Here is a 16174-nt window from a genome sequence, read left to right as displayed (position 1 = left end):
GTTCTGAATGAGAAAAACAGTCTGAAGCAGTCAGTCTTTGGAGAAAATACTTGTTTCAGCTATGTCAGTGTTTGTCCTATTGCCTCCATAGTTTATCAGATATATTTTAACTTTCAGTAGTTCAGCTTCAGTGTTTTTCTCCTGAATGACTGTGTTATTCACCACAGGTGCAGGTAGTTCACATTCATGAGGAAGGCTCAGTCGTGTGAATTGGACCTGGTATAAAAATTCATGTCAGGAACACAGTTCTGCCTATATTTGGCATAAGCTGTAGTAAGAGCTTTAGAGGAAATGTAGTCTGAAAAGCATTACAAGCAAAAAATGTTTGTCTTGTTTTGAGGAATTCATGTACAAGTGACTAGTATTGCTTTTCCTAGGTAAGTAGATAGTCAGTTCAGTTTTATGTACTTTTTTTTTTCTGTCTAGATGTGGTAGTGTTGTTGTTGTTGTTTTTTTTTTTTTTAAGAGCTGTAGTTTGTTATACTTATCTGCTGCCCTTACAGTAATGTCCTGTTTTAGTGTGTTTGTGAAATGGTTAAGAGCAATAAGACTTCATGTGCTAGGAAGCAGAAGATGGAATGGTGTGGCTTGTCTTAATATAGTATTGGTAAGAGTAAAGCATGTAACTTATGTGCAGAAAATCTAATTGCTAATTATGCTTGTACTGTGGCTTATGATCCTGCCTTTCCTTTAAGGAAATCTCCCTGAAAGGTATGTTCCTTGAGGTATTAGTTGTACTTTGTTACTGCCCATTAGTACTGACTTCATATATAGCAGGGACTTTCAGCTTGCTATGAATTGTTTACATCTTTCCTATTTTAAATCCTTACTCTTAATATTTTTGACTGCATCTACTTCCAAAGCAATTAGAGAATTTCAAAGGAGCAGAACCTGCCTATTTGAGCTGAATACTTGGCACCTTTTTTAAGGAAGGGGGGGGAGGGGAATGACCATAAATGTTTTGTATTAATATTTCACTAATGTCTGTCTTTATTATGAATTGTATTCAAACACAAAGATACTGGCTAAGGTATGTTTCTGGAAACATCAGTGTCCAAGGTGGAGCTACTTAATAGGCTGGGATATTTTGTTGTTGTCTGTACTAGGTCTTTAAAGATACAGACCTTGAATAATAGCCAGTAGGTAACATCATAGAATTTAGGTAATAAGCCTAATAAGCCACCAATTCTGGGAATGGTAATGACAGTGTCCTACTTGCTTGTGATTTGTGTATGCTGTTTTTGTTAATACTTCAGTATTTCCTTTCATGAAACTTTCCTGAAAAACAAAAAAAAAAAAAAAAAAAGAAAAATTAAACAAAAACAGTTGTACAGTTCCTATTAGCCTTAAGACTGTTCTTCAGGCTTCTCATGTGATTTTGATAACAACTTCAAGTTGAACTCTGTATGTGTTGGCTAAATGCCAGATCAGTAGCTTTGAAGTGTAAATCTCCTGTTTTTGTTTTCCCAAGAAGTGCAGATGAGCACTGGTAATGCAGGTCTACCTCGCCCCTGGAGTACTTTGTAGCATGTCTCAGGGGAGGGTGGCCTGTAGATGAAAACGTTTAATAGTCTCTAGAGTGATGCCTTGTGGATTAACAGTATTGCTGCTGGATGGGGGATTGCTGGTGATCTCTCTCTAATGAGATCTCTTTGCCCTTGTCCCTCTCTTTATCTATGGAAGCCTATTTTGCCTTGCTGCCTGTCTGAATCTGCTTCCCTTTTATCTACGGAATAACTGTCTTGGCTGTAATCTGCCACTTTCTCTCTTGGCTATGCAGGAAGTCTGCAGTGACTTTCCTTAGGCTTTCTAACTGTTTCAATACCAGCATGGTCCTAGGAGGCATCTTGATCTGGGCAGCCAAAAAGAGGATACCAGGAGATGGAAAGTGCTCTGAAGTTCCTTGTTCTGATCTGTTGTGAAGTGGTGGGTCCTCAGCAACCTGCTAATAGGAATGAGTGCTTTCTGGTCTCTACAGGTGTCTGTGATGTCTTTTGGGATCCTTTTCATTTTGAAAGAAACATATGAATGTGGAGTGTAAATGAGCTGATTTATACTGTACAGTAGAAAACACATCACTAACCTGCATGAGTAAAACTCATGTTTAGGTTATATGTGTATGTGAATCCATATGCATACACAAATGCTGTTTGTATATGCATATGCATACAATATGTAATTTAAGACTCTTGTTGCAGTACTCTTAATTCTGAGATATGACCATCTTTCAACCTAGAGCATTTTTAGTAATTAATGTTCACTAATTGCTAGGTTTCTAGTGTTCTATATTTCACATGCTAATGTTGCATGCAATGGCATCAGGCTGCACTGAGATGTTGAAAAGGCTCAAAAAAGATACATTTTCTGTAAGGCTTAATTCAAACAGTTTTATATTCCTGCAGCTCTCTTCTGTGTTTCCAAATATGATCTCATGAATTTAAATAGATCAACTACAGTTGATGTCTTGATCTATTTGAATTGCTTCTAAAGCTACTGCTCATATGCTTTTGTCTCCTCCATGCTGATGGCACAGCTGTGTGTTCGTTAGAAGCCTGACTTCTGAGGTTCTGGGATTATTCCATGCCTCTAAAGCAGCTCTGTAACCGGTAGCTCTTGCAAGTAATCAGGGCCAGTTCCTTCTCAGCAAAGATGTAATCCACACCAGAATTCTGATGGCAAAGTTCAATTACTCTTTCTTTTAAAAATCTTTGTCAGAAAGTGAAGAAATAAAGGTGGGATGGTTTCCATAACTCCTAGTAGCATTATGCCTTGCTCTGGTATTAACAGTATTTATAGTTTAATGTAATCTCTCTTGTTTCCTTCATATATAAAGGTAAATTACTACTTAAAAATCCATAATAAAGTCAAAACTCCTATAAATAACATTTTATAATCTATCTGAACTGATAATTGAGTAGTATTGTTTCTCTCTTCCAGTGACTGAGCAAAACTCAAAGCAGCTTCTAAAGAAGGTATGAGTCTACACGCATGCTGGATGTGTGTTCTACAAATACATAGTAATTGCTCATCTTAAAGCATTAAGTAATATTTTTCCTTTCCTCTGAATGTTTGAGTAATGTTTCAATTTTTATAAAAGTGATCCTGTCACTTCAAAAGTACCTATTTATTGGTTTACTGGAGTATCTAATCTAGAAAGTGCTGTAACTTCCTTTTCTGCCTGTTCTACCATCCTTTTGTGCATTGAACTTTGCGTATGTAGCACCATGAATTGAGGTAGAGATGGCTGATCTATGAAAGTCTTTTCTTGCTGCCCAGTACCAGGTTGAATTTAAGTAACAAACTTTAATTTCCTAGAGACAACTTGCCAGGAGGGTGTTGGAGGTAACCTTCCAAACTTATCCTACCATGAAGTCCTTTATTTATCCATCCTGAGAAAGGTGATGTGAATGCCATGTGTTCCTTCTCCTTGTGTATGCTGAGGGTTTACTTTTTTGTAATGCATCCTGCAGCAGTGGAAATCCAAGAAAGCAGTATAACTTTTCCTTATTATACTTGACACATAAGTAAATGCTTTAATGGTGGTAACTGGGAATAGGCTACTCCTGACCTTTTTCTTGTCAGTGAAGGAAATGCCTTCTTTTTTGCCCCCAGATGAAAAGATGGGCACTGTAATAAGAGTAGGACAGAAGCATGTTACAGGATGCACTCAGTGAGATAAGAGCAGTAGTTCTTGACTCTCTCTGTTGGACTTACTGCAGTAATGCAAGTGGAAATTTTCTAAAGAAAATTGAAACAGAAAAGTGCAAGGGAAACTTGGAAAACTTAGTGGACATCGTTTACAGTGAATAGAGAGAAAGGAGCTTCAAGGATAACTGTTTTCTTTATACTCAATAACTGTTCTTCAGTTTGAGAAGGAAATTACTTTCCCAATAACAGTCAAGAATCCCAAATACTCCTTGCTCTGTTCAATTGCCCTGCTATGTGTTCACAGGACATAAAGGTAGTGTATAAATTGAGTTGCCAGCTGATACTTGCACAACTGTGACAGTTCACTGCATTGTAGTGAAATTACATGATATGTTACTATTTCTGGCTTTAATCCGAAGTGCATATTACCAGTGTGGCATCACTAATTTGCTAAGGAAGGCTTATTATTGCTGTACAGGGACATGTCTGTAAAAGCATGTTTCCTTGAAGAATGGGGGGAGGAAACAACCAAAACACTCTCTTCTGGTGTTGGAGTGTTAAATACACTCTTTATGTCTAAATGTGATGAGCATATGAACGTGAAATGTAAAGAGACTTGCCAAGTGCTAATATCTTTATTTCTCTACCTCCATATGGCTTTGCACTAGCTGCCTCTTGCAGGAGGATGGAAACTATAATGCTTTTGTATCACATTTGAAAGAAGGATCTGTGTTGCTCTAACAGAAGGTACGCATAATATGAGCTGCTTAATGAATCAGTAGCATTTTCGTGTACTAAACCTGTGCACTAATTTTACTGGGGTCCCATTGAGTAGGGAGACTGGAAAGAAAAGCATTTGCTTTTCTATCTAAATAGGTCTGCAGTGCAGGGTAAACTGCAGTGGGAGTGTGACTCTGCAGTAGCTTTTGTTTACACAGCAGAAGAGTCATCCAAGTTGCAACTCAATGGTTAGTTGTATTTACACCAGTACACAAGATCAGTTTTTATTATTCGAGCCTATACTATCCTAAGGAGATGTGTTAAAACACATTATTATACATTACTGAAAAATATTCAGTCTTACTCTGCCAGGTACAGACTGATGCATTGCTCCAACTGAAGAATAGAAGATACTGTTTCTTATGCCTCAATACAGAATTGGAGTGTGTTTAACAGGAGTCTTTGCAAAGCAATACTTAACTGACATAAAACCTCTGTGTATACACCACAAGTGTAATGTTCTCAGAACAGCTTGAATGCTGCATATTTCATTGTTGATACATGTTGTTCATTGGTGATACAGAACTTGTGAAACAGGCCTTATGTATAAAGTACTCGGTCAAATGGTGACCCTTACTGCCTCTTTCAGGCAATTAGAAACTTAGCAATTGAGCTTGAAGTAAAAGAAGTTAATAAAGTAAATCCATCTGAAGTGTGACTTGCGTATTAGATGCAGTTTGTTTTCTTCTAAATCAGCTCTGGTTCTTGGGTAAGTGAAAACAATGAAGATAGGGTAGTTTTTAAATTCGGCTTGAGAGTTGATTTGTCCAGTCCATGTTCTGCCATGTGCATTTCTGGCCTAAAGAACACTGTAGACTGAGTGCTTTGCTCTTATTACACAAACTATTAGTCTAATTAGTGAGGTTATTGGCAGGCATGAACTCAGTACCTGATGGCAAGTGACTTAGGTGCTTATGCTGAGTTTGGAAATATGCATAAGTTAAAATGGGTAATGAAGGCTTAGCTGTACTCTTTCTACAGAGTTTGGTACTAAATCATTTATGATGGAGACTTTCAGGTATTGCAGTACATTTGGAGGATATTTTTTTTCAAAGGAGCAAATAATCAGTATTGGCTTTTCAAAGTGGATATGAGGTACTTAAGAAGAGCCATTAGTCCGAGTAAACACTTAAGGTTGCAGGCAATCAAATCCTTAAGGCTGCAGCTGGTTATCACTACAGACTATTATAAGTAGAGGCAGGAGTGATGTGATGAACTGTATTTCTGATTGAAGATTATCTCCTTAATTGACAGCTGGAAAGCAAACACCTAAAATAATGTTCTGGCTTGTGAGATATTACTTAGATGATGAAATCTGTAGGACTGCAGTGAGAAATTGTCTGTAATGGAGTTATGGGACAGTATCTGGACAGCACTTTATCAGAGCCACAGTTACAGGTTTTGGTATAAAGCTGGTAGTGTTGCTTTTGCATGGCTTTGAAAGAAAGACAGAAGCAGGTAGTGAGGGGGAAGGAGGTAACTGCTGCATGGAGCTGGCTTGGTAATGTGAAAGCTGTTTCATGGGCGCTGTAGGAGTTCTGGTGTCATGTGGAAATGGTCATGGCATTGTTGGTCTGGCTGAGCTGGTGGCAGGTGGGGTTGACCACCTGTAGAGGAAAACTTGCTTACAGAGTTGGGAGGGGCTTCCAAATTGGCCATAGGTGATTCCCATCACTCCTTCTAGCGAAGGCTTAGGAGCCCTCCTTGTGAGGGAGCAACACAGGACAGGCCTGCAAGCTCTGCTGATGAGTAACTAATTGTGTGTAACTGTATCCTCTTTAATGATTACTTTTATCCTGGTATTTCTGATTCTTGTGCATCAGAACCGAGTGAATCTTACTTTTCTAAAGAACGATTTTTGTTTGCATAAATGATATGCCTACTAAAATCAAAGTAATCTCAAGTGTGTGCTAACTGATTATCTTATGCAAATAACATTAAATTAATCTTGGGTAACAACCTAGTTTCATTCTAGGGAGTACAGAGGTGCAGTTTGAAATGCAGACTAAATTAGTTAGACCTTAATAAAGTTTTACTTCACATAGGGCATGGGGAATTACAATTTAAACCAGATAAGAAAGTACAAAATTTCACCTTCTGTTGTACATTAATGATCAGTACAGTATCAAAGTTAATTGGTGTTTAATGGCTGCTCAGATGTTAATAGAAGGAATAATGATTAGGAGACTTTTCATGGGTGTACCAATTTTGCTGAAGTAGGATAGTGGTGCAATTGTGTGATTTCAGTCATATAAAGACATTTTACAAACTTTTTAATATACAGTATTTGCAATCACTACAGCTCACAAGGAAATGTATATATTAGAGGGAAGATAGTTTATCTTGCATAGTTAACATCTTTTCTAATTATAGTGTTTCAAGGGTAGATAATAAAGCAAGTTACACACAATTGTTTAAAAGGTAATAACCTCCACTTGTGGGAAAAACTTTCTTTCCTTTTCAATTAGGTAGTGGTGATCACCATGGTGAGACACCATGATCACTAGTATATGCATACTGTAAACTAAAAGCTGAAACTCTACCCACATACAGATATGTTAATTGTGGTTCATTAAATACGAATCAAGTCTTCCTTATCTTTCATCTGTTCTCTGGGAACAATTCATTCAGTGTGGTCTGACAATGTGTTGAATTGTAATGAGTCACTAAGGGGGAAAAAATGTCTCCGTAAGATGCGTGTTGCCTTTATGAGCAGTGGGTGTATCACTCAATGTCTTTCTATTAACCATACATATTATTCAGTTTACAGCTTCTGTTGTATTTTCATTCTCTACCCCTTTTCTTTTTGTTCACCTTTGGAAGTCAACAAACTCTGAATTTATGTCTTGGTAAGGAATTAGTAGTCTTCTGTTGAATAAACTTGGAATGATCTACTTCTTTACTTGGACTGCTAGAGAGATGAAGGTAGATATCATCAAATATGCATCAGTTTTGACAGACAGGTTTGAGTTGCCTGATTTTTCTGCTTTTGTACTGAGGAGATGGAGCTAGAATTAATGTCAAGAGCCTCTTGAACCTCAGTGCTTCTTGATTAACAGATAACAAAAAGGCAGCAGATGAATTTTCTTCAGCCTAAATGAATTGGGTTTAGAGCATGAAGAAACTACATGCAGGGCTAGGATTGTGGAGTTCTTTTCTCACACAGTCCCTTCTAGTGTTATTTAACTGGAGCTCTCTATTCCCCCTTGCTCTTCCACCCTTCCTCTTCCCATTATGTTAGACCTCCACTAAAAGATAAAACAGGATAAAAATGCTTCAGAGAAAACAAGTTCTGTGCAATTTGATTTTAGCTAGAGATGACTTACTGTATTTAAACTTAGTTCCTTACTCCTTCTATTATTTCTTGTCAACTGTGACAAAATTTCACACTTAGGAAAGTGCAATAAACTAGTAAGAATGAGAAACTCAGCTGCAACAAACTCTGTACTTCTCCTGATCTAGATTAATTTAGATTTAATAGATATAAAATGAACAGATTTGGGGGAATGTCACTTCTATAACTACAGTCTTGTTATGGTTGGGTGAGTTAAATGTTCTAGGTGAATGTTGCTAGCAAATGAGATAACAAGACCTGAGTGTAGCAGGAAAATTTTTGCTGTTTCAAGTTGCTTCTACCTCATGCACATCAGAATATTTCAATAAACTGACAGCTTTAGTGGGAAGAGCAATGTAGGGAGAGTGCTAAGGCCTCAAACAGCATTTCCTATTATGGGTAGGGCATGAGAGTTGGGCAGATGCCTATGTTTGAACAGGATCTTGGCAAATTTGCCCTTTATCCCAGACAACCTCTTGGAACTGGGGGGCAATCCCTGTCCTACATTTATGAATTGCTCTGCTGGAAGACATTAACAAGGGGAAGGATGTGGGGAAGAAAGCAAGGCCCATTAAGAGGCTTTGATTTTGAGTTTTGTGGACCACTACCAGGAAATCTGCATGTCATTCTTTCAAACAATTCAGGAGTTTCTGAACTACCTGACGAAGCAGAACTTCATAAAAGCCATTGCTATGGCTTACATTCTGTTCAGGGAGGCATTTTTCATGAGGCAAGGTAGCTGCAGCAAATCTTGATGTCATACTTCAGAGATACTGGAGCAGTGTATCCCCCTCTCCAGTTTCCAGTGGTAATTCCCTGGAGTGCAAAAACTTTGTTTCTGGTTAGAAACAGATGTTGTCTGGCTGCTGGAGTTTGTTTTGTGTGGTAGTTTAACACCAGCAATGCAATCAATTGGGCCAAGGGGAATTGTCTCTCACTCTAAGAATTAAAGCTTAGAACAGTGGAGTTTAATTATGTATTGTCAACTGCACTGAGCATTTGATTCCCCTAAGCTTGAAGATGTGAGAAGTGAAGAGGGTAGACAAAGGTCTTAGCCTAAGTAATGTCTACAGCGGTGTGGGACACATCAGATTTTCTTTCTGGCTATTTCTGGATTGCTTTGATTGAGAGTGACACAAGTCAGGAATGCTTCTTTGGGTGTGGAACCAGGGGGTAGAGAGATCTTTCCTTGGATCTTGTGCATTTGCTGTTTCAAGGCTGCAGCTTGGGATGCAGATGTCTAAGACTAAAATTTGTGACATTGGAAGTATTTCATGAAAGAGCTGTCCTTAGTTTACATATCTTGGATGTGGTTGGGTGGTCTTCCAGCTTTATTCAGGTGCCCCTAAGAGCATATTTCAATGCTTCTGACGTAACACAGGAGCAGGAACTTTTTTTAATTGTATAGCTTGCATAGTCTTCAGCAGTTGTATCATAACTATTTGACTTACATAGGGGAGGACAACTATTTGGTGTGGTCACCTGGGCTAAATGGGTCTGCATGGGAGTCAGGAAACTCAAAGTCCTTGGGCATGCTGCTATCACTCAGGATCTCCACCAACTGTTTTTGTTAATTTTAATCACAGGTGCTAAACTGTTTGAAGGACCAGGATGCTACTACTTCATCAGCCTCTGAAGAGCTCAGGTTGTACTAAGCAGAGGCAGAAAATTTTCTTGAAAGATGTATGGAGATGTTGGGCATAAGTATAATGCATGTTTGCCACTGTTTTTTCTCACAAGTCTTCTCTATATCCTGCATAATATGGGATGGCATGGTATGCTGGCTGATGCTAATATGAGGGCTTAACATTTGTTACATCTTCCCTCCCCCTGAGCCCTTAATTCTAGGCTTGATGACAGCATGGATTGTCTGCAAGGTCTCTGAACTTGTGAATAATGTAGGTTTAGCTGGGTAACAGTTGCTGCTCTTTTTGGGTGGTGAAGAGGTCAACAACAACAACAAAAAAATTGTAGGTGTTCGTATGAAAGAATAAAGTTTTAAGAGAGCAAAATAGTTCAGGACAAGTACTGTAATGAGACTACTTGGATGTGATGAGACTAGTTGGGTGTTAGTATTGACAAATGTAAATTTTCATTATGCTGTGAAGTTTATGCTTATGTACTCCTTTTATCCTCAATCTGAGTAATTCTTCATCGCAAGTTTAACAACCTAAAGAATCCATACTGAATCCCTACCGTGGGCACAAGCACAGAACTGATGTGGTTATTCAGTTTTGATAGGGAGAAGGGAAATTGTGATGAAAAGAACAACCAATTCACTGCTATAGCAGCTTGTTACCTGTTTTAACAAGTTTTAGAAAATTTTCATATAGCAACTTAGGTTGAGTGCAAATAAGGGCTGGTCTAAACCTCTATATTGTCTCAGCTGCATAGAGCAATAAGGAAAAGAAGGACTCCTGGAGAACCTAAGAAGTCCTAGGGCTGTGAATTCTGCTGTCAATCTCTCAAGTGTTAAACACTATTTCTGACTGTTTTATGTGTATTTAGGTGTTTGTTCACAAAAAGGCTAGATTATATTTTCTAAAACTGACTGAACTACTGTAATGTTTGCACTGAGACATTATGTAGCTTTGAGGTTTAACTTATGTGATGACTTCTGAAAGGAAAAAAGTGGTTTGTTTTATCAAGTAGCTTGATTGTGATAAAGACAGAGGAGTGTAACAGTCTCAGTTGCTGCTATCCTATTATAAGTACTCTAAGTGTATGCGTACACGTTTTTCAGCAGTTCAGTTGTTGGCAGGTACTGTCTAAAAGTCTTCAATTTTGTTCTTCCAATTCCTTGTTTGGACAGTGAAGACATGAGATCAATGGGAGATCTTCCCTTTATCAAAGCTGATGTCAGGCAGATATTTGAAAGTAAAGCTTGCTGCTATCTCAAGATTAAGTACTATGCTGGTTTCTGTCTTTCATTAAGAATCACCTACCAGCTGATCAGGAACTTAGCATGCCCTTGAATAAACATCCTTCTGGCAGGACAAAATCTTCAGTTTATGTCCAAACACAAACATTGTAGTAGTTAATAGCTGACTTTACAATCAGTTTATGACCACAGTTTCTTGTTTGGAGGTAGAACCATTTTATTTACATAAGCATTTTATTTCTTGCATTTAAGAACAACTTAATTGGTCTTTTAAAGCATTGGGTTTAACATGCAGCCAATGAAATTGTTAGAGTGCAACTAAATACAAGAAATGGAGATATTTGATTAGTGAACTCGCATATGAATGATGTGCAAGCTTTCAAATCTCCTTCCTAAACCAGCCCTTTATGTGGAACAACTCCTCCACATCTGGGTTTTTGAAAGTAGTATAATCTTCACAGGAATTTGTGGTGGGCTTGTGGAGCCTCTCACTTCCAGCCCACTGCAGAATATTTTTTCAAACAGTGGGAGAGCTATATTACCTGTGGCTTGAGTTGCTTAATACCAAAATATTTAGCTACTCTATGGATTTTCCAGGTTTTGCATATTTAATTTTCACTTTTTCTTTTTTTCTGTGGATGTGGGTTTTGTGGGGTTGGAGTTTCTAGTCTTCCTGCAAACTCTGAACAAACACTTTGGTTGTGCTGGACAGCAGGTTTGTGAAAAATATCTGCCCATGTTTTTATAGGTTCAGGGGACAAACGAGTGTTGCCATGACTTGAAATAATTCTGAAGTTTAGGAAGGTTGTAATTTACTTGCTCAGATGTCTTCCTTTGTGGTACTGCTGTTCACTGCAGCTGCCATCCAAGGACCTATTATCTTATAACTGTTAAACTAACTGAGAAAATATTCTTGGTTCTTTAGATTTCTATGGAGAATGCAACTGAAACGAGTAGCAAAAATCTTTGGGCTTTCACTGCCTTTACTGCTTGTGTCTGAATACTGTGGGTGATGGGAGTCATGTAATTTCCTTGCAGTGGAGAAGGAAATGGGATAGGATGGAATGGCAGAAGTTAGAACATAAATACACTAATGTACACTTAGGGGTGCAGGGGTGAGTGGGAAAGAAGAGAAAAACAGTGTGTACTGTTCTTTAAGCGCAACACAGTGTGATCTGATCAGATGATCAGAGCTTTGTGGGCAAACTTGATTCAGGATATAGTCAACTTCTGAGTACTTCGCTCACGTTGTCTTAATCTGGATCTTTGTAGGTAACTTTGTTCAGGTAACATTCTTTCAGTCTCTTGAGGTCTTTGTTTATATACCACCATGTGCTATGATATATAATACTCCTACCCTAAAGTATGTGAAACAAAAATTGGGCAGAAGTAAAGAGAGAATACACTATTATAGAGGTAGTAGTCTAATCTAGAAGTAGGCTCTTCATAGTTGAGTGATTTGTTCTTGTTTGTTTTTTTTGTTTTGATTGAACTATTTGGCATAATTGGAGCTTGTAGTGAGTTTAGAGTTCAGCAGACCTGAATCCAGACTGAACTAATCTAAGCCATCTTTTCTTGCTAGCTGATGGATTCTGTTTTCTTTATTTTTCCAGTTCTTTAAAAAAATAACTTCAAGTCCTGAAGAAAGAACAAGATCTCAGTGAAGCTCTGACTTGGGAGGAGAAAGCTTTGGCATTGTAGGATTAATATGATAAAAAGAGAGTTAGTCCAGGAGCAGGCTCAAGTGGGTGGCAGTCCAGAGGGATCTCAGCAAATGTGCTCTCCAGTACAGCAGGGCCAAGGAGAAGGCTATCTCCCAGCAGCACAGCTACAAACATTGGCCCATGGTCAGCAGCCTCAGGGAGTAGGCACAGAGCGTGTCCAGCAGCAGAATCAGACAGTCCAAGGAGGCATGGCCCTAAACGTGGAACCACAGCAAGTGGATAAGGGGTGGGAGGCCCTGGAAGTGACTGTACAGGTGAGGCCTCAGAAGGTGAGCGAGGGATGGGAAGCCCCAGAGATGACAGTACAGGTACGGCCTCAGAAGCTGAGCCCAAGGTGGGAGATGCCAGATGTGACTGTGCAGTTGCAGTTAGAGCAGCAAGACAGAGGAACAGCTCTCCCACAAGTAACTGTGCAGGTACAGCCAAAGGTGCAGGGACGAGGAATGACTGGTCTCAAGGTCACTGTGCAGATGCACTTTGGCTGTGAGCCAAAAGAGGTGAGCTCTATGCAGGACCAAGGTGAGGAAACATTAGAGAATGGAGAGCGTCAGACACTAAATCAAAATCAAGGAGAGTCAATAGCAAGATCTGAGAGTAAGAGAGAACTGGCTGTGATGGAGCTGGTTCCACAGGGAGGTCATAGCCAAAAGCAGGATCAAGAAGGAGGGGTGTTAAAATTCCAGCATGGACAGAGCCAAGAAGAAGGGAGAGCAGAAGTAATGGAGATGCAGGCTGAAAACAAAGCAGGCCTGCATGGTGAGGTGACAGATCAGCTATATGACCAAAACCAAAAGAAGGAAGAGCTGAAAGCAGACCTATCACTGCAGCAGGAAGGTCAAAGAGATACAGACATGAGACAGAGCCAGGGTGATGGCCAAGAAGGGTCCAAAGGGGTGACTGAAGATCAACGAGAAGGCCAGGAGCAAGAAATAGTTAAGAAGCGCCCACGAGAGACTCCAAATTACTTTGTCTCTATACCAATAACAAATGACCAGGTATTTTTAATTACTTGTTCCAACAAACTGTAAAAGCCTTAAATAAGAAATGTTTTCTTGTTTCTAAGCTTGTTAAGCAGAGAATAGCAAGACTTTGCTACACTACCTGATGCAATGGAAAGGATTGTCATTTTATTCTCAAAAGGTCTGATTGGTAAGTCTCTGCAGTAGTATCATCTATTCTGTAATATTTTTTCTAAAAGAAAGCAGTGGCTTTTGTTGTCTCGAGTTGTCCCTTCCTACATTGTTTTAAAACTGTATTTAGTGCAGTGAAGACTGGAATTAATTTGTTCACCTCCTCTCCCACTGAACTGGAGAGTCATCGTATAATCATAGAAAGTTTTTGGAAGGGATCCCAGTCCCACCCCCTGCTGTGGGCGGGGCTGCCACCCAGCAGCTCAGCTGCCTGGGGCCCCTTCCAACCTCATCTTCAGCATCTCCAGGGATGGGGCTTCTATGGGCAGCTGTGTCTGGTCCCCACTGCCCTCTGAATAGAAACTTTCTTCCTAACATCCAACTTGAATCTCCCTTCTTTTAGTTTAAAAACATTCCCCCTTGTCCTGTAACTGTCTGCTCATGTAAGAAGCTGGCCCCTCTTCTGTTTATAAGCTCCCCTCCAGCACTGGAAGGCCAGAGTGACGTGTCCCTGGAATCTTCTCCAAGCTAAACAAGCCCAACGCCCTCAGCCTTCCTTTATAGGAAGAGAGCTCCAGCCTTACAAGCATCTTCATGGCTGTCCCCTAGACCCGCTCCAACAGCTCTGTCTTTCTTGTTCTGGGGAGCCCAGGCCTAGATGCAGTACTTGAGATGAGGTCCCATGAAGGCCCCCTTCCCCTTAGAGGGGAAGAATCCCTTCCCTTTCCCTGCTAGCCACCCTTTCTTTGATGCAGCCCAGGATACTGCTGGCCTTTTGGGCTGTAAGAGTACACTGCTGACCCATGTCCAGCTTTTTGTCCATCAGAACCCACAAGTCCTTCTCTGCAGGACTGCTCTCAGTCAGTTCTCCCAGTCTGTACTTATATCTGGAATTGCCTTGACCCAAGTGCAACAGTTTGTACTTGGTTTTGTTGAACCTCATTAGGTAAGTGGGGGATAATTTTCTTCTATTACAGAAAGGGAGGTGTTGATCTATTCTCCTCTTTTACCCTCAAACTTATCCTGAAACCTTAGGTAGACAGTTAATTCCAGGAAGCCACAAGTACAGTGTGCATGCTTCTATTTCATCTATATATATTCTGTGATTTCAATATTTCTGAAGTGCTGAGAAAGCAACAGATTTCTTTCACCTTCACATTGTTAAACAGCAACAAACAGCAGAAACAAGCATAAGTAACTTTTTCTAGAGGTTTTGTGGGGAGTTCTGAAACATACTAGTTAACACAGATGGTATTTCTGAAATTTGTCAAGCTAGCCTTGCAATACTTGGATATGTCACGAAATGTCTTATGATACAAAGATACTGTGAGAGCTGAAGATAGGTTTCACACTTTGCTCTGTAACTACTTATGTAGTACTGATTTGTAGCCTCTAACTTTGGGGATTGGACTAGATCTCCAGAGGTTCCTTCCAATCCCTGCGATTCTGTGAATTTATGCATATTACCATGCATTTTTTCCCCTGGTTAGTGTAAGGGAAAAGACTTGGCTTCCTTTGAGCTCCTCATCCCTTTTCAGCTGATGTGAGTTTTGAAGCTCATGTAATCTTCTGATAGACAGAAACAGAATGCTTCAATCCCCAAGTTGGTACCTTTACTGGGAAGTCTTATGCCATTCAGCCTTCCATAGACAATTGACTCACTGACAGCATTATCTTCTTAGTTTCTCAGTGTGCAAAAGCAGACAGAGCCCTCTGCTTCATACTAGCATTCACCACACTCCCTTCAGCCTTTTCTTGACCCCGCACTGTGCACACAAATTTACTGTGAAGAGGAAATGAAGACAAGCTTTGAGTTGGAAATATTAAAAGGTATGTATTATATAAAAATGAGGCTATTACACTTGGTAGAGGGAAGTTATGATTTGAATCACTGACTGCTGTGTTCTGGCTAGCATGAGTGGAACTGAGAAACAGTGTAAGTAGTGTGAACTAATAATATTAATTAATATTTATAATGACTATGTATCTTGGTCTTTTCCTGTGAAACATGTAAAAGGCAAAATCTGAATGTTAACTTTGTAGGTGTGAAAATATACCTCTTGGCCAGCGACTCCTGCATTAGCTTATAGTATTCTTTCTGATGAACAAATTAATATTGTCTACTGCAGATCCTTTTTTTTTTTTAGCTTAGGCTTCTGTACAGCATTTGGGGCAAACTGTATTTACAATTCTGAAATGCAACAATTAAATAGGATGACTGTTTCTACTGTACATCTTTTTTAATCTTTTTTTTCCCCTCAGTGTGCGAAGCTGCAGTGCAGTGGCTTGCTTTGTAAGGCTTTTGAGTTTGTTTTCTACCATAGTTAAGTGTACATACTCTCATGTATGCGTTAGAGGAGATGTTAAAGGTGTCTTCCTCTTCATAGGCAATTATTTTCTTTGGCTTTGTCTTGAGTGAAACAATTGCTGAAGGTTATCTGGGGTATGGCCCCATATAACTTTCAGTTATTCCTACATATGACTCTTTTGAGAGGTGAACAAAAGTGCAGAGCACATCAGGAAGATAAATTCCAGGAAGGAAAAATAACTGTGTAAGCTGGAAGACAATGCTGGCAAAGGAACAGATGGGTATGCAGTAGGCAAAGAATAAATTGAGGCTGGAAACTAGGAATGAATCTGCATGGAATCTGAGGAGTGAGATCATGAAACAGCTTGA

At 39.4% G+C, this 16174-nt stretch overlaps 2 protein-coding genes across 2 annotated transcripts in view; both read left to right on the top strand.

Annotated features, from left to right (window-relative positions):
- Window positions 1–250: 250 nt before the first annotated feature.
- LOC124418323 (putative uncharacterized protein DDB_G0271606) lies at window positions 251–13395 on the top strand. Its single transcript, XM_046937945.1, has 2 exons — window positions 251–711; window positions 12257–13395. Exon 2 carries the CDS (start codon window positions 12352–12354, stop codon window positions 13393–13395), a length of 1044 nt encoding a protein of 347 aa, XP_046793901.1. The 5' UTR covers window positions 251–711; window positions 12257–12351.
- LOC124417743 (A-kinase anchor protein 7 isoforms delta and gamma-like) overlaps window positions 251–16174 on the top strand; it is a 33113-nt gene continuing 17189 nt past the window's right edge. The window contains exons 1-2 of the mRNA XM_046937867.1: window positions 251–377; window positions 2938–2972. The gene's annotated coding sequence lies outside the window, so the exon portion shown is untranslated. The remainder of the gene's footprint in view (window positions 378–2937; window positions 2973–16174) is intronic.

This window comes from Gallus gallus, chromosome 2, assembly GCF_016699485.2.
Source record: "Gallus gallus isolate bGalGal1 chromosome 2, bGalGal1.mat.broiler.GRCg7b, whole genome shotgun sequence".
NCBI classification, from domain to species: domain Eukaryota; kingdom Metazoa; phylum Chordata; class Aves; order Galliformes; family Phasianidae; genus Gallus; species Gallus gallus.
The sequence above is the reverse complement of the archived record's forward strand: the minus strand, read 5'-3'. Positions and strand labels throughout refer to the sequence as shown.

What these genes read in the sequence shown, in the direction of transcription:
- LOC124418323 (XM_046937945.1), top strand. Translation starts at nt 12,352, where the DNA reads ATGATAAAAAGAGAGTTAGTCCAGGAGCAGGCTCAAGTGGGTGGCAGT.